Genomic DNA, 16,443 nt, shown 5'->3' with positions numbered 1-16,443 from the left:
ATAGAATATTGTAATGTGTTTTATTATGCTTTATTTCTGATGTGTTGGCAGTTTTCAGTTTCTTCTGATTTTTCTGCAGTAAAATCAGTTCAGTTGGTTATTCTGCCTGCCCCTCAAAGGCATATGGTGAAGTCATGCTGCCTTCTTTTAGTGAGTGGCACGGTGGCATGGCTGGCATTTACATTCTGCTGCATGTGTGTTTCCAGCCAAAACGACTAGGGACCATGTCGGGTGGTCGCTGCTGGGAATGGTCTTCAGAGAGGGGTACCCAGGACTGGATTTACACTAAATAAACAGAGGCCATGAGGGGAAAACTGTGATTCATTAGGAACCCTGGTTTAGGTTAAAGTGATAAAAATAGCTGCAGGACATCTTAAATTAGTTTAAAAACTAAAAAAGTGAAGGAATCCAATCTAGATAAATTGTTCACTTTCTAGAACAATAAATTGTTCACTTTTCTTTCTAGAAAAAGTTCTACGTTCTCTGCCTTACTCTCATCTGTTCAGTATAACTAGGTATATAACCCAAAGACATAGCCAAAAAGATTCAGCTGTCAAAGATTCAGATTCTGTAAACACAGGCTTTTTTAGGCAGTGCTGTCAGTACTACTATGTTTGTCTTCTCTGTTCTGCTAAAACATGTTCCTGGAAGTTTTTGTTTTCTACTCTGGTTTTAGGTAAGATGCAAGAAATGGAAGTAAAATACCAGAAAACCCTTGCAGGGTTTATATTGCAGATAAACTTACTACATGACTCATGACAATTGCTTTAGTTATTCATGGAAATGTTCCATAATGGACCAGTTAACATGTGTGTTGTATGTTTTATGTAAAGAAAACATAATTATTTGACTCCTACCCATATGCTCTTACCAGAACATTATGGACATGAATTTTTCAGTCTTGCACATTGGCAGAGTTACAATGACTCGATTTTCTGCAAATACTCTGTATTAAAAAGATATGCTTTATGTTTAATTTTGCAGATCCAGAATGCTAATGATGTGCTAATAGCACCACTGGAGAAGTTTCGCAAAGAGCAAATAGGAGCAGCAAAAGTAAGTGGCTGTGGAAACAGTTCTTTTTCACGTTTATGTGAGTTTATCAGTGTGGTTTGAAGGCTGAACTGAAAACAGGCATTTGTATTCAAACATACTTGATGCCATCTTCTTTAATGTCTTAGTAAATTATGCTGAATTCTTTGCTTCAGAGAAGGAGGTGATTTGGAAATGGAGTTTAAAGACTGATTATACGCATAGGGTACGGCTCTTGCTACTATTGTACATTCTTACCATCTGGAGTTCTCTTCATCTTCTGATGTCTGCATTTATGTTATGTTGCATCTTGGGTTAACCCAGAACCGCACAGAGGGTTCAAACAGCTGCTATGGGTTCGGTGGCCCTGAAGTGCCTGCAGTATGAAGACCAAAAGAGTCGGCGTGCTTTAGGCATACTCTTTTTCCGTCTCTGCTTTCCCTCTCCACTTTACACAGCTGATGCAGTGCAGTGATTCATATTGCCAGAGTATTCATCTTCATATTGCCCAGAGATTTTCCCATGGTGGAAGTGCTCCAGTTGGTGATTTAAGCCAGTTGTCTGGCGTTAAGTGTTACATCTGTGTTAGAGACACGGTGCAGGTTGTCTATACTAGGATTCAGTAGTCAGCCCAGGAAATCAGATATATTGGGGAAAAAGATGTTGGAATGAACTGTTAGTCTAGAAGAGATATTTTCAGTCTGATCCTGGAGTCTTAAGTGGTTATCAGTGACTGCTTTGATCGCAATCTGAGAGAAATGTATAAAAGCTGAGGTAGTCAGTTAGAGGTATGGTTAATAACAGTTCTGTCTGTCTACATAAATATGCTAGGTCTGAAGCATTTTGCATCTTGTATTAGCACGCATAAAATTTTCTGGGAAATTTTCCATTTGTAAGGTTAAATGGGTACGGAAAAAATCTCTCTTTGATGTTGTAGCTGAGGTTGCGCTTGTGCTGTACTCAAACAACCTCAGAAGAAGAACAGAGCTATTGGAAAGAGAGACCGAAGGGTTATACTTTTTGTACCGCTATTGTGAATGTGTAGCAAACAGATGAGACTGCTTCTGCACAGGAACCAAGTAAATGTTTGAGAAGAATTTTTACTGTGAACTTGAGGTCAGATTTCTCTGAAAAGGATGTTCTTTACCCTCTTTCTTGATACGTTTTTGTGTACAGCTGCATTCTTCTCTTGTCCCACCCCTGTGCTGCTGTGAGATGCAGGGCTGGGAGTTTATTTACTGTGCTGCACAAATCAGAATTTAATCCCAGCACAAAATTATTTTTAGTTTTCAGTAGGTTTTAGTTGCATGGTTCAGTTCTTTGTGTTAACATTTCCTTTCATATTCTGTAGTTTAAGGGATGTCATTCTTCTCTGCAGAGAACCCTGTTTGAAAGCCTAACGTGCCATACTATGGACTGTCGTGGTACCTCAGAGAGACAATCCACAGGCGGTTCACAGGGCTCTCTGCAGAGAGACACTCATGTCTCCTTTGAATATATCACTCTGTAGATGTCAACACATATTTAATGATCTAACTGAAGATGACTCCTTTGTTTTTTGAATCAGCAAGTATTTAACATTAAAGGCAGGTCACTACAGGACAGGTTGAGTCCTCTCTGTTCGGTATATCACAACAGCTGGTTTCTTTTCCATGTCCCTTCCAGATAAAATATGGGCATTTGCCCATGTTACATAATTTGTGGAAACAGTGATCGTTTTGACTTGTCTGTGGCCACACAACAGTGTACTGAATGAGTTCAGGAGAGAGCCTGGCTCGACTAACTCTTATTCCAGTGTCTAATGCACTTTATTATGCAGCGCTATGTGTGTTTGGGGCAGTCCAGGATACTGGCTTGACACATTGATACCATATAGAGAGCTCTCCCAGCTCATTGTTTCATAAAATGTCAAATAAACTTGTCTTTTCTTGCACTGCTCATGGATTTCAACTGTCAAGCTCAAAAACGAGAGATTCAGACCGCCTGCAAGACCCAGTTTGCAATACAAACATTCACCTCTGAATTGATTTTTATCAGCGGAAGCAATTACAGTTGGCCTTTAACTAAATGGAATCAACACAAAGAAGTGAGAGATTAATTACATTTAATACTGTTTTTCTAGTAATGACAAAATAGCAACATGTGATCCTAGGAATAATGAGAACAGTATGAAATAGAGTAGAAATTTGGGCTTTCTGAAACTCATTGTTAGTAAAGTAGAGAACACGGTCAGATTGCTTACCTCCACTTCTGTTCACTGGGCTAAACCCTTGAGCATTTATGAACTCTTATAAATATGGGATGAATTGAACTTGCTAGTTACTTATCTGCAGTTAATGAAGGTTTGCACAGAGATTTGGCTCTTTGAACTCCTCAGGGGTGATCTGAACTGACAGACAACGAAAAAACGTAGGTGCTTTCTTGTTGCTTGTATTTCAGCTGCAAGTTTCACAGGGCACTGAGAATGTCACTTTTTATTTGAGGTCTTCTCTGAACATGTCAGCTGTATGGACCATGTATCAGCTGTTACTTTTTGCTCTGAAATATCAGGTTGGAGCTGTTTTTTCCACTAGTGTTAACTTACAACAGTGTGTAGGATTGTATTCATATCAAACCCAAACTCGCTGCTGTTTCTCTGTCATACTTCTCATCCCCCCAAAACCCAAAACATTTCTGTGTATGCGTTCCTCTCCGAAGAGCGACTGAGATGGTGCAGATTCCACAGGATACCTGATAATTCAATCATAGATCCACAGAATACCAGGTGGGAAGGGACCTCAAGGATCATCTGGTCCAACCTTTCTAGCACAATCTAGACGAGATGGTCCAGCACCATGTCCAGCTGAGTCTTAAACGTGTTTAGAGTAGCGGAGTCAACCACTTCCCTGGAGAGATTATTCCAATTGTTGACTGTTCTCATTGTGAAAAATTTCGCTCTTGTGTCCAATTGTTATCTCCCTGGGAGTAACCGGTACCCGTTACCCCTTGTCCTCACCATGTGACTTCTTATAAAAAGAAGATGGAGACTCCCTTTTTACATTTTTTCTAATTATGTCATATCATATATTTCTAAAGCTGTGAATTTACAATTAATTTGCATCGTAACATCTTATGGACCAGCATTTTAAGAGATGAGGTATAGAAGCACAAGGTTAAATGTATATGCCTGTTGCATTGACAATTTCAGCAGTAGCTGGAGATGCAAGCATCTGGTCTTTGTGATCAGCCTTACGCTGTGAGAGTGTGTTTTATAAGCAGTGGTGAGTGTTGGATTCTCTCTCTTCTAGTTGGACTTTGAAATTATTAGTTTTAGTACTCTGTTAATCTGCGTTTCCAAATTTTTGGAGGAAAAAAAAATTATTAGATAGCTGTGTTACCAATATACATAATAGGAAATGATATTAGGTACTACTCTCAGATTTTGGTGAGGGGAAGATGATGAGAGTGAGCGCTTAAAAGTGCTTACTGGGCTTTTTTCTTTCTTTTCTAAAACACCAGATAAAATTCAGCTGGAGATAAAAACAAGCAATCCCCCCCACTGCCCTGCCACACACATGCAGAAAAAAAAGAGAAAGTGTTATAAATTAATAACAGTTTTCACTATGACAATCACCATTTTATTTTCATAATAAGTAACTTAGCAAGATCTTTACTACCATGATGAACTATGTAGGACTACCCTATTGTTGTGTTTAGTATAGAGAATATTTTATTCTTTCTTCAAAATTATATCAAGTTTAGGCAAGAAATATGATGACAGAAATCAAAGAGAATATGGAGGATAAAATATATCCTGTTGACATTACAAAGCTGTATTTCAAATACAAGGACAGCATAAATCCAGAGTGCAAAGTTCAAGTGTTTTTGGAACGTTACGAGAATAACATTTAAGACCAACTCTTCACATGCACTTCAAAAACCTGAAGGTACCCAACAAATTTGAGAAACGTTCCCCATAAAACATTAGTGTTTGTAATCAAACCAGCAATACGTAGATCTACATCACTTACTCTTCTCGATTTATACTACTCGCTCTTCTGTTTTTATTGCACATATTTCAGTTCTTCCTTTTCTGTACACACTCAGTTTAAATAAAGCTGAGTTCTCTCCAGAGACTACACAAACCCAGCTTTGCATTGGATAGCCTGTTGATTTACTCCATCTGAGTTTAAAAAAAATGACCTCTGCAATTATTGTAGAAACGCGAGCAAAAGCCAGGTGAGGTAACTGGGAAAGGATTTCAGGCACGAAGCATTTTGCCTTATTTGGTAAATGTGGTTTGCAAGTCCCCAGCTGGTAACTTTGGTGAGATCATTGTGTGATGTGTTATGTACAATAAGGCCAAACTTTCATGTTTCTTTTTATCCATTGAGTACAGTATTTAGCAATATTTGTTCCAATGTTTGTTGACCTTTAGTACAACTTAAATCAGATCAAAGACAACAGAAGCAATTTTGTTTTTAAGACTTAAAAGGCGAGTTTTCTTTCCTCCGTACAATTCCATCTGTTTGTTTCATAAAATTATTTATTTTGGCCAGGAGGATTATTTTTTATTATTATTATCTACTTTCATTCATTCATTTGAAGCTGTGAATTCCTTTCTACTTGGGAAACAAATCCATGTTCACTGCTGGGATTAATTTTCCTGCATCGACGTGCACATCTATACCCCCATGATGTAGGCGTGCAGGAGCTGGCACGCTCTCTCTGGGTTTTATTTGGATTGTCCAGAAGTTGAGGAGCATAAAACAAACAACACCCCCCCACACCAGTTTTTAAAGTCTATCAGAAAGCTGTCAAAGCAGATTTTTAGGTAGGTATGTAAGATCAGTTAGAAATGCCAGAATGCCCGTTTTATGAACTGGTTTCCTTGGTATCTAATCAAATTATAGCACTTGTTGTCCGTTAATTGAGAAAAATGAATGACCTTGCTCTAGTAGGTACGGTGGAAGGTGTTTCATTATAAGCAGCATGTGTTACTCAAGGTTTGGTACTTGTGTCCACTAGTTTTGGGATATCTTAATGCCAGTCTGAACCATAGAGGGGAGGGGGCCAGAGGAAGGAAGCAGAAATGGAGTCCAGGCCAGGATAATTGATGGCCAAATGTTTTGAGTTAAAATGCAACACAGTTTCCCAAAAATGGTTACTACCAGAGTTACCTGATATCTTTTTTGATAAGATAACTTATTCTGTAGGCAAGGAAATGCAGCGGATCAAACCTATTTCTATTTCAGCAAGGCCTTTAGAGCACTCTACATAGAATCATAGAATCATTAAGGTTGGAAAAGACCCTTAAGATCATTGAGTCCAACTGTTATAATTTGGTTTAGATGGGGGTTAGTATAGGAAACCTGATCTGCCTAAGGAACTGGCTAATGGGGAAAGAGCAATGAGCTTTGTTTGTGGGAGAGATTGTCTGGTTAGAGAGAAGTTACTAATTAGAAGATCCCAAGGGGCAATTTGAGATCAGTCTGTTGTTTTATTTTCAGTAATGACCAGGTAGAAAAAATCCAGTCTTGCTGACACAGGTTGGGGTTGCTGTAGGTTGGGGGTATTGCCAAGATAGAGGAGGAGGACTGGAGGATTGGGAAGAAAGTGTAAGATGAAATGACTGAGCAGGAGGAACTGAGGCTACTCAGTGGTCGTGACACAGCTGCAAACCAAAAAATCTGCTGTACCGATAAAAAGCTCAAGTGGCAATCTCTTTAGGTATTATAGGCTTTAGGGATCTATCTCTGGTAGATAGAGAAGTACAAATTTTCTTTAGATTTGCTTTTACTTACATAAATGCTCGAGTTTTGGATTAAGTTTGCCAACTGTTTTTACAGTTGTAAATTGCATTTATTAATACATTTAATTCCAAGGTGTTGGTCCTAGATCATTTTTATCTGAGAAATAATTCCAAATATGTCGTCTAATCTGATATCTGAGTTCTTGCATCTGTCAATGCTAGTTTAACTGAGAAATTAGGAGGCTAAGCTTAAAAAAATATTGGTTTTATAATGGTAAATTTTGTTTGTGACAGTTGTAAGAAAAGCTGAAAATTTGAAAACTTCTTCAGATTAAATATTGTTAAAAATGTTTGTTATTTCATCTTGATTTTTGCTGTTTCCCTCTGGATTTCAGTGTCTGTATATAGAGTCTTCTGTGAATCGACCCAGATCTTAAAATTCGGAGTAGCTGGATTGTTGCTTTATCTGCTGCAGCTGTCTACTTTTTCCTTTGTAATTTGCATTTAAGGAAAATGTATAGTATAAAAATTATTTTAAAAATAAATCAAATGTATTTTCACTTTAAAATATAGCTATTAAAATAAATTTATGGAAATAGGAAGCTGTGAAAGACCTGCATCAATTTGGTAATCTCTATAAAAATTATTTTTTAAAATCGTAAAATAATTGTAATGCTACGGTATGACTAGCCACCGCTTCTTTTATGCTTCTGTATGTGAAATATTTGGGAAGTTTCAAAAAGAGCCCAGTGTGCACATACTTCATCTTTTCAGGCAGTCTTATTTTCTTCTGCGGAAAGCCAAACCGTTAAGCTGGGAGATATCATTGGCTGAGCACCTGGACCCAGAGGATTTTTGAAGTGACTCATCTACTTGGGACAGCTCTTGTCATTCTGCAAATGCAGCAAAATGATTTTCTCATTGCAGTTTACTTCAGTAACTGTTTCGTTCAAAGTTGAGAAACTTAGGAAGTTAACAGAAAAGAAAGAGAACAATCCTAAAAGCTTGTTTCACTTCTAGTGTATCCCTTTAAAAAACAAGAGCAAAAACTCAAATCCGATTACTAAAAGATTACGGACACAGTGATTAAATCTGTCGGTTCAATCCATTAACTGCAGGTGTTTATTAGTAAACCAGTTAGTTAGTATTATGTGCAAAGTCTGTTTTAATAAATTCTGTTAAATGCATTATTTCCTTTAAACATTAGTATGATTAACTGGCTGACAGACTAAAACCAGTTTCTGAAGCTGTTTTTTTTCTATACTTTAATAAAATTCTAATTTGCATCCAAAAGAAAAAAGATATAAATTAAGGGTAAATAAATTAGTGCTCTATAGTAAACAGGAAATGTAATTTACTGTGTTGTGCTATAACATTTAAGAATTAAGGCTTAGAACAAATGTGTTAATCGGTGGAATTGCTTAAGTGAGTATGCAGTGTATTTTTGTTGGCAAAAAGAACCCTTTATTTTTAAAAAATCTACAGTTAGTAAAGCAAAAAAATAAAAACTTAGGTAGCAAATATCAGCCCTTCTACTGGAAAACAACAAAAGAACATAAAAATGCAAGAAAACATTCACATTTTCTAATTAATTTAAGGCTTTTTTTCTTGCTAATTTAAATCAGCCCACTGGAATCTGTGTCACAGGAAGGATTCAGGGAGCTTGCATCCTGACCCTGCACAGCTGCTAGAATCCTGCTGGACTCCTGAGCCGTGATTAAAGCTATGAGCAAGGACATTCACCTCCAAACTTAATTTCCAGTTCACAGGGGAACTGAACTTCTTATTGAGTGCTTCAAGGCACAGAGGATTTGGCAAATATTCTCAATTTAAAAAAAAAAAAAAAGGAAGGAAAAAAAAAGAAACTTTTCTCAGTCTCAGTAGGATACAGTAGCTCTACTCATCTATTATGTCCTCCTAGCCTTGCTCTCAGCCGCAGCGTGGAGAGGATTACGTTCCACACCTGACAAACAGATCTCAAGGTTGTTGATGAGACTCTTCAAGAACCTCAAGGAGGATTAAGAGAAATATAGGAAGTGGCCAATTGCCTGTGGCACAGAGCAGGACCGGACTTGGAGGAAGCAGAGTTTAGCAGTCGAGACCTTGTGCAGGGAGCAGGTCTTCATTCAGCTACTCCCTCAGCTACTCAAAGGCACCTACTCCTCTGCCCCGCCATGCTCAAAATAAAGACTCCACCCCGAATTTTGGCATCCTTTCTCAAACCAAATTCATCATGTTTTCAGAAAGGCAGCTGCATTCTCTTACCATACAGGGATTACTTCAGAGTTGTGCTCATGGAAGTTGCATAGTGCCACAGCTGTACCAAACTCTTAAATCATGAGGCTTTTTAAATGCATATAAATTAATCTCTTCATCTTATTCTGTTACCTGTTGGGGTTTTCTTCAGCAATCTTGGGGAAAATGAAGACCTCTTTCTCCATTACTTCCCTTTCTTCTGTGATGTATTTAAGATAACAGCATAAAAAGAGATCTGTTATGTTTGGGTGATACTCAGATGATGTTGAGTCTATGGATCCTTATTCCACAACTATGGCGGAGTTGCATTTTCCATTCTAAATAGCAAATCATTTCATTGGGACACTTGCTGTATTGCCATAGGTTTCCCTTTGTCCAGTATCTTGTTCTGTCTATGCAGCAGGTTCTGCAGGGGCCTGGGCATACACAAACTTGCACTCTCTTACCATTGTAGCAATTTTGCGTTTCACAAAGCGAGCATAAAATAGCTCTATTCCAAAGTGTAGTGGATGATATTAACTGGAAAGCATTACTTCTGTACTGTAAGAAAAGATGGGCAACATTACTTGAAGCATCACTGTGTCTTTGTGTAGATAAAGGAGCACCAAGACCTCCATCTTTCCACCAGATCAACCAGCTTCATTGTTTCAGGGTCTTTCAGGCTACTGTAGCCACCACAGAACCATTTGTTCTTGTGGAGCTTGCCAAGAAGGGGTGTCTTGATGGTTGTTTTGATGAGAAGATCATCCTTCCCTAAGAAGTAAACTGAGAGCACTGGTTGAGCTTAACAATGCCACTGGGGAGGCATGACTCTTCACCCCGAAGTGATAGTTTGTGTTCAGTTATCAGTGTTGTAAGAGGGACTCTGAAAATAGATGCTTTCAAAACAAAACAAAATCACTTCTGACATTAACCCCAGACTGTTTCCTTTTTTTTTTTCTATCTGTAAACAGCCCAGCTTCCAGTTGTGTATTAATCTAAAAACTTTCTCATAACATGGCTCGAGTTCTTCCTCAGATCAGCGTTGCGGTCCCGTTGCGATGACGTGGAAGGTGGCGTGGGACCGTGAGCTGTGCTGAATGTGCTGCTGGTACGCTGAAATCCGAGATGTTGGCTGGCTGGTTGGCATAGATGGGAGAGAGATTCCCAAAGAGTGTTTTTTAAAAAGAAATTACTACTTAAGAAAGAGATATTTTTATCTTCTGCTTTTAAAATAAAGCAGTGAGTATGTGACGTTATAAGCTAGTCTGCCAGAATGGCTATATTTGAATGACATTGTATTCTTTGCAGTGCTTTTGCATTTTCTTTGCTTTAAGTGCACAGAGGAAAAGGTAGTTGCTAGCTGTGCAGATGAAATGGCCTCTTCACACACATTTTAGTTTACCGGTGTACCAGGACATTACTGAAATACACTTCATTTGTGAGGGAATCTAGCATAGGAAAGGAGGCATGGAGAACCTGAAACGGCAGTGTGCCTCCATGGGGAGGAAAGAAAGCCAGCGCTGACAGGAGGAACAGGGGTGAGGAGAGCAGCAGCATCAGGTGTGCGATGCCAGCAAGGCAGCTGCTTGGGGAATGGGGTGATGGCCACTTAGGGAGACTGAGGAACGGACAAAGAAAAGCAGCAATGGCAGGAAAGGGGCAGTGGTGGAGACCAAGGGAAGTTGTTGGCTAGTGTAATACAGTTTTAAAAATTAGACGTTCTTTTTGTAGTTGAGAAGTTGTTCACTGCTCTGACTGTTACAATGAAAGCAAGCCTTACTGTCAAGTGCAAAGATCATGCTACAAAAGCTGTCATGCCTGTAGCAGCCCTGCACTGTCCTTATACTCTGCATAGCTGGTTACCATATCTTTAGCATTTCTGTGCACTTAGGTTAGTAACTATAGAGCCAAGTCTATCTTCTCTGTCCTTAGTATGAGAACTAGAGAATCAAGAAAGACCAACCTTCCTTCATTGTTGGTGCAGCATTGGATAACAGGTTGGTATGACTGCTGAACTTGAAAGGGCAACTTCTAGGTGTCTAAACATGGGTGAAGGTGAGAGATTTGTCCCTGCTTAGTCCAGGTGCTGATGTGGAAGATTAGGCGAAAATTGGAGCTACCTGTTCCCCATGATTAAGGCCAGTTCACTTCAGTGTTACCCGTTGTAAATGCACACGAAGTCCTGCACTTGGGTCACAACAACCCCATGCAGTGCTACAGGCTGGGGGAGGAGCGGCTGGAGAGCTGCCCAGAGGAAAAGGACCTGAGGGTGTTCATTGACAGCTGCCTGAACATGAGCCAGCAGTGTGCCCAGGTGGCCAAGAAGGCCAACGGCATCCTGGCTTGTATCAGGAATAGCATGGCCAGCAGGACCAGGGAGGTGATAGTGCCCCTGTACTCGGCACTGGTGAGGCTGCACCTCGAGTACTGTGTTCAGTTTTGGGCCCCTCACTACAAGAAGGACATTGAGGTGCCGGAGCGTGTCCAGAGAAGGGCAACGATGTTGGTGAAGGGTCTAGAGCACAAGTCTTCTGAGGAGCGGCTGAGGGAACTGGGGTTGTTTAGTCTGGAGAAGAGGAGGCTGAGGCCTATTGCTCTCTACAATTACCTGAAAGGAGGTTGTAGCGAGGTGGGGGTCGGTCTCTTCTCCCTAGTAACGAGTGATAGGACAAGAGGAAACAGCCTCAAGCTGCACCAGGGGAAGTTTAGGTTGGATATTAGGAAAAACTTCTTCACTGAAAGGGTAGTCAGGTATTGGAACAGGCTGCCCAGGGAAGTGGTTGAGTCTCCATCCCTGGAGGTATTTAAAGAATGGACAGATACGGTGCTTGAAGATATGGTATAGATGAACTTGGCAGTGATATGTTGAAGGTTGGGGTCGATGATCTTAAGGGTCTTTTCCAACCTTAATGATTCTATGATTCTATGAAATGCTTTCTTCTGTCTGTGCAGTCCATGTGTGTCACTGTTTGCATTGAAGAGTCACCTACAACCCACCAGGCCTATGCAATGTTGTTATGTTTGTCTTTTCCTGTAAACCTTCTTTTCTTTCTGTTTGCCCCACTTCGTCATCTGAACTGAACTGAATTTGGTGCATATGGGAATGAAGCAGAAACAATAAAAGGCATTGGGTTTTTTTGGTTTTTTGTTGGTTTGTTTTTTTTTTTTTAAATGAACTTTAGGAAGCTCTGTAAGCTTGTACTGGAACTAGATAATGAAAAAAAAAGAATACTACTATTTTCTACCCGTGTAGAGAAGGTCTCCTCTCCGGTCTGATTTTGTAGAGTGTTAATGTTAACATGTTTCCATGGATAGTGTTGCCAGCTCAGTGACTTCAGCATTTTGAATATTCTAAATCACACCATACGTTATTGTTGATTACCTGTTATTTTTGAAGAGTAGCATGTCCCAAATCTGAGTTGGCTTCTTTCCTTTTATCATGTAAGTGATGACTTAGGGTTGGGTTGTATCTTTTGTTGTCATTCACTTTCTACTCAGCATTTATAGCTATACTGATTTCTAACAAATATCTGCGTTGCTTATGACATGAGCAGTTTATTCCATACCACTTTTGAAGTATACACAGTTAATTCAAACTTCTTCTTGAATTCTTAAACAGCATGGGTAACTTTCTTTTTTAAATCATTTAAGGTTACAAGCTTTTGTACAGGAACAGGAGACAATAAAACATTTTCAACTTCAGAAAACTATCCTAAACCTGCTTCAGAGAAGAGTTTAAAAAGTCCATTTCTGCTGTTCTAGGGAACTTCTTCGTATTATTTAAGGAGTAACATGCTAATATCCTAAGTAAGATATTCCAGCAAAAATAGTTCATATTTAGTAGACGGTAAAAACAATAAAACTAGATTACGTGTGTAGACTTACCAGTCCTGCTGTTTGGGCAGGGATTTAACAGATTCCCAGACATTCAGCAGCTACTCCTGGAATCAGCAAATGCCAAATAAACTCGAGACAACTCTGCAGCTGAATAACAGGGAGTCTAATGTGTCCTGCTTTGCGACCTGCCAGTATTGGCAGGTTTGCATGTCTTCTCACAGCAGTGCTGGGAACTTTTAATATTTCTTTCCATTTCAAGAGAGAATTTTTTGGAGAGAAACAAATGACATCCTACAAACACATTTGTTCATTTAATAGTAACCGCTTCTTAATTTGAACAGAATTTTAGATCTCATAGAAATAGTGAAACTTTTCTGCTTTTTATTTAGTCTCCACTGGTAAGTACCTCCTGTCTGCACACATCTGATGGAATTAAATAGGGCAGTATTAGGAAATGGCTGTAGGATTCTCCTCTTCCAGGAAACACTTTTGAAAGTACCTGATATTTGGATCTGTCAAGGCATTACAGAAGGAAAAGAAAATTTTCTCCAGAAGTTTATGAACCTGAAAGTAAATTTTCTCTTGCAGGGTTATTCAGTATTTTACACAGATGTGAACTCCATCCTAAACTTAAATTAGTTTGGGGTTGTTTAAAGTATGTTTTTAGTTTTATGCATAACTTACCTGATTTTAATTGAGGTTATTTTTTAAACTGTCAGTTTTTAATATCTGTCTTCATAGCTTTAATGCTCCTAAACACTCTTGTATTCCCGGTTTATTGCCTTGTTATACTTCATAGTTGCAATATATTCTTTTTATTATAATTATTTGTGTCTTACACCATATTCTTTTCTGGTTATTCATGGTTTGCATATGGTTGTTCTTAAAAAGAAAAGAATTGATTTAAAGATTTATAGTTGTTAGGAAATTTAATTTTATACATGATGTATTCAGCTTCAATTTGGAAGTGTTTTCACTAGCAGTTATGAGTAACATAAGTCATAATTTATTACTATATTAACCCTATTTTATATTGAGCAGCCATCATTTCTTTATACAGTATGATATACCTTTGTTCCACTTCATATTATTTGCTAACAATACATAAATGTTGCCCTTTAACCTCCCAGCTTTCTCACAGATTTGGAGAAACCCTGCAGCCTCACAATACATTAAATTCTGATTGGGATGAGGAGGAGGAGGGAAGGAGTTTTATGCCCCCTTTTGGAAAATCTCTTTTGGCCTTATCTTGAACTGCGAGCATTCACATAACAAATCAAAATCTCTACCAAAAAGAAATCCCCCCATCCAGACATCTATCAAAATGCAGTCTGTGGTCTCAGATGCCTATGATAATTTCATTTTTATTAAAACCAAACAAAAATCACCACCCCCCAACCCACCAACCACCTCCATGAGAATTCTAAGCAAAATTTCAGGCAATATAAAACGGAAGGTGAATTTATTTATAGTTTTCTCCTCAGAAGAGAAGTTTTGAGACTCAGATCTCACATTTTCCAGGAAATCCATAGGATCTGAGCTCAAATTATCCTTTCCAAGACTAAGTTTAGTTTATTTCGTAGTCTACAGTTCTACTTTTCTTTGTCCTACTACTTAGTAAGACAAGATCCCCCAAATTTACAACTCCAAACAAAATTCCAATAACTTTGCAGAAATACATTTTGAATTTTTGTTTGGAAGGTAAAGACAAACCTGGCATTGAAAAATATATTTGAAGTCTAAAATTCCAGCAATGAACCATCTCCAGTATGTTTTTATATTGACATATTTGCAGTTGTTGTCAGAGAGAAAGAAAGAAGATGTGGCTGTATTGATCTCAGCTGAGTTCAACATTCCCTTCAGTTTCTTCCACTGGCAAATGTGTCTGACTTGATCTATAGTCAAGTCCTACTATTGCATTTCTGTGCCAGTTTCTACAGTTTCTGCATCTCAGCTTGAGTTGGTGAGAAAAATATGTACTAATTTTGGGTGGGGGAAAAATAGAAATCATCACAGCCATGTTTCACAATGTTCACTTGTTTCCTAATTAAGTGAGGGATTCTCATTGAAATTTTTTCTACAAATAGTTTCTTTGCAATGTTTGCTGTTTTCATTTCCTTTCTTGATCCTTTTAAAATCACCTCTTACAAAACATGTTTATTTTATGGTTGCGCAAGGATGTTGAAAATGAATGTGAACTAAAAGCACAGGTTTTTCTTGTTTTAAAGATGTTAAAGTTTAAATATGATCTCTGGGACAAACAAAGTTAAAATATTTTATTTAGGGACAGATGTGAGATTTAGGTAAGATATGCTAATAGACAAGTATAGCACCAAAAGTCATTGCAACTAGAAAGAAATGAAAGAAATGGGAAGGATGGCAAGGGCTCTTTAAAAATGAAGCGGAATAATTTATATAATAATTCTGAAGATACATGTAACAATTTTGATATAAAATACTGGACACAAAGTAGTGGCAAACTTAGACCATTAAAAGGAAAAATCTGATTTCTTGATGTTCCCACTAGAAAAGAGAAGTCAGCTTCAAAATATAACATAACTCTTTCTGCTTTACATTGAAAAATACAACGTGTGGTTAAAATTTGTAGGAATCATGCCAGTGATTCGTTGCATGCATATGATTAGTTACAGCATGGAATCAAAATCCTTCTGAACAGGAAAAAAATTACCTGGCTCAATGGAGTCACCTTTTTAATAATTGATGTCTGATCTTTTCACAGCCATAGATTCCTGTGAAACAAGAGGGATAGGAGAACATCTTTTGGGTTAAACTTCTAACTGGCACATCTATAATTAGTGGTATCTTGAGCAAAATTTATTTCTGAAAAGATAATTTTCTCTTTTTGGAGATTGTCTAATCAGTTTTGACATAAAACTAAAGAGGAAAACTAAGCAGAGAGAACAAAACCAGGAATTAAACCTGGATCCGGTATTACATGACTTGACTCTGTCAAGAGGGTACTGGAAGTTAGTAAGGCTCCATTACATGTCAGAAGCTGAGCATTTGGTTAAGGACTTTCCTAATGGAGTTGTTAGAAATTTGAGCCATTTAAAACTGTAAATATTTTTGAACTGATTTAAGGCTTAGTGACCTGATGCACCTGAGAATGGTTAAACTACTATAGAGAGACATTTACAGTGCTTAGAGTCTGCAGAACTTTATCTATACAAAAGGCGTTGATGACTTATACATCAGTGTAAAATAGGTCAAGGATGAGTATTTTGTAATTTGCCTTTTTCCATTGCACCCTCTTAATTATCGCACATGGTTTTTTTATATGTTCTAGCTGATATTTTGACAGAAATGATTGATAAGCTTCCAGGGCAAAGAGGAAGGATGAGGATTACTTGCAGGAAGGATGGGCAAGGAAGAAAGGTAGCTGGAGGCTGGAGGGAGTAAGAGACATAGTACAGAGGTCAGGAATAGCATCTTCCTAATGGCCGTGTGCCTTACGCTTAGTGTAATGGCTGGTGCTGTCTGTTCTGGTAACAGTACAGCACGGGCTTTCTTATCCACCCACATCTCTTTTCTCCTTGGGGTTTGATCCAGTGTGGAATCTAGAATTTAGCCTCTGTCTCCTAAGC

General features: G+C 38.4%; 1 protein-coding gene across 2 annotated transcripts in view; it reads left to right on the top strand.

The window, feature by feature from the left end:
- Positions 1 to 16,443, top strand: part of ARHGAP42 (Rho GTPase activating protein 42) — a 172,739-nt gene that overhangs the window by 89,002 nt on the left and 67,294 nt on the right. For both annotated transcript variants that reach the window (XM_087756791.1, XM_087756790.1), the window contains exon 4: positions 985 to 1,056. In XM_087756791.1, the coding sequence (XP_087612917.1) occupies positions 985 to 1,056 (72 nt within the window). The remainder of the gene's footprint in view (positions 1 to 984; positions 1,057 to 16,443) is intronic.

The sequence above is a fragment of the Nipponia nippon genome, unplaced genomic scaffold (genome assembly GCF_047370975.1).
Source record: "Nipponia nippon isolate SJK-2023a ecotype South Korea unplaced genomic scaffold, ASM4737097v1 scaffold_2, whole genome shotgun sequence".
Classification (NCBI taxonomy): Eukaryota; Metazoa; Chordata; class Aves; order Pelecaniformes; family Threskiornithidae; genus Nipponia; species Nipponia nippon.
Note: the sequence above shows the minus strand (reverse complement) of the source record. Positions and strands in the feature narration are given on the sequence as shown.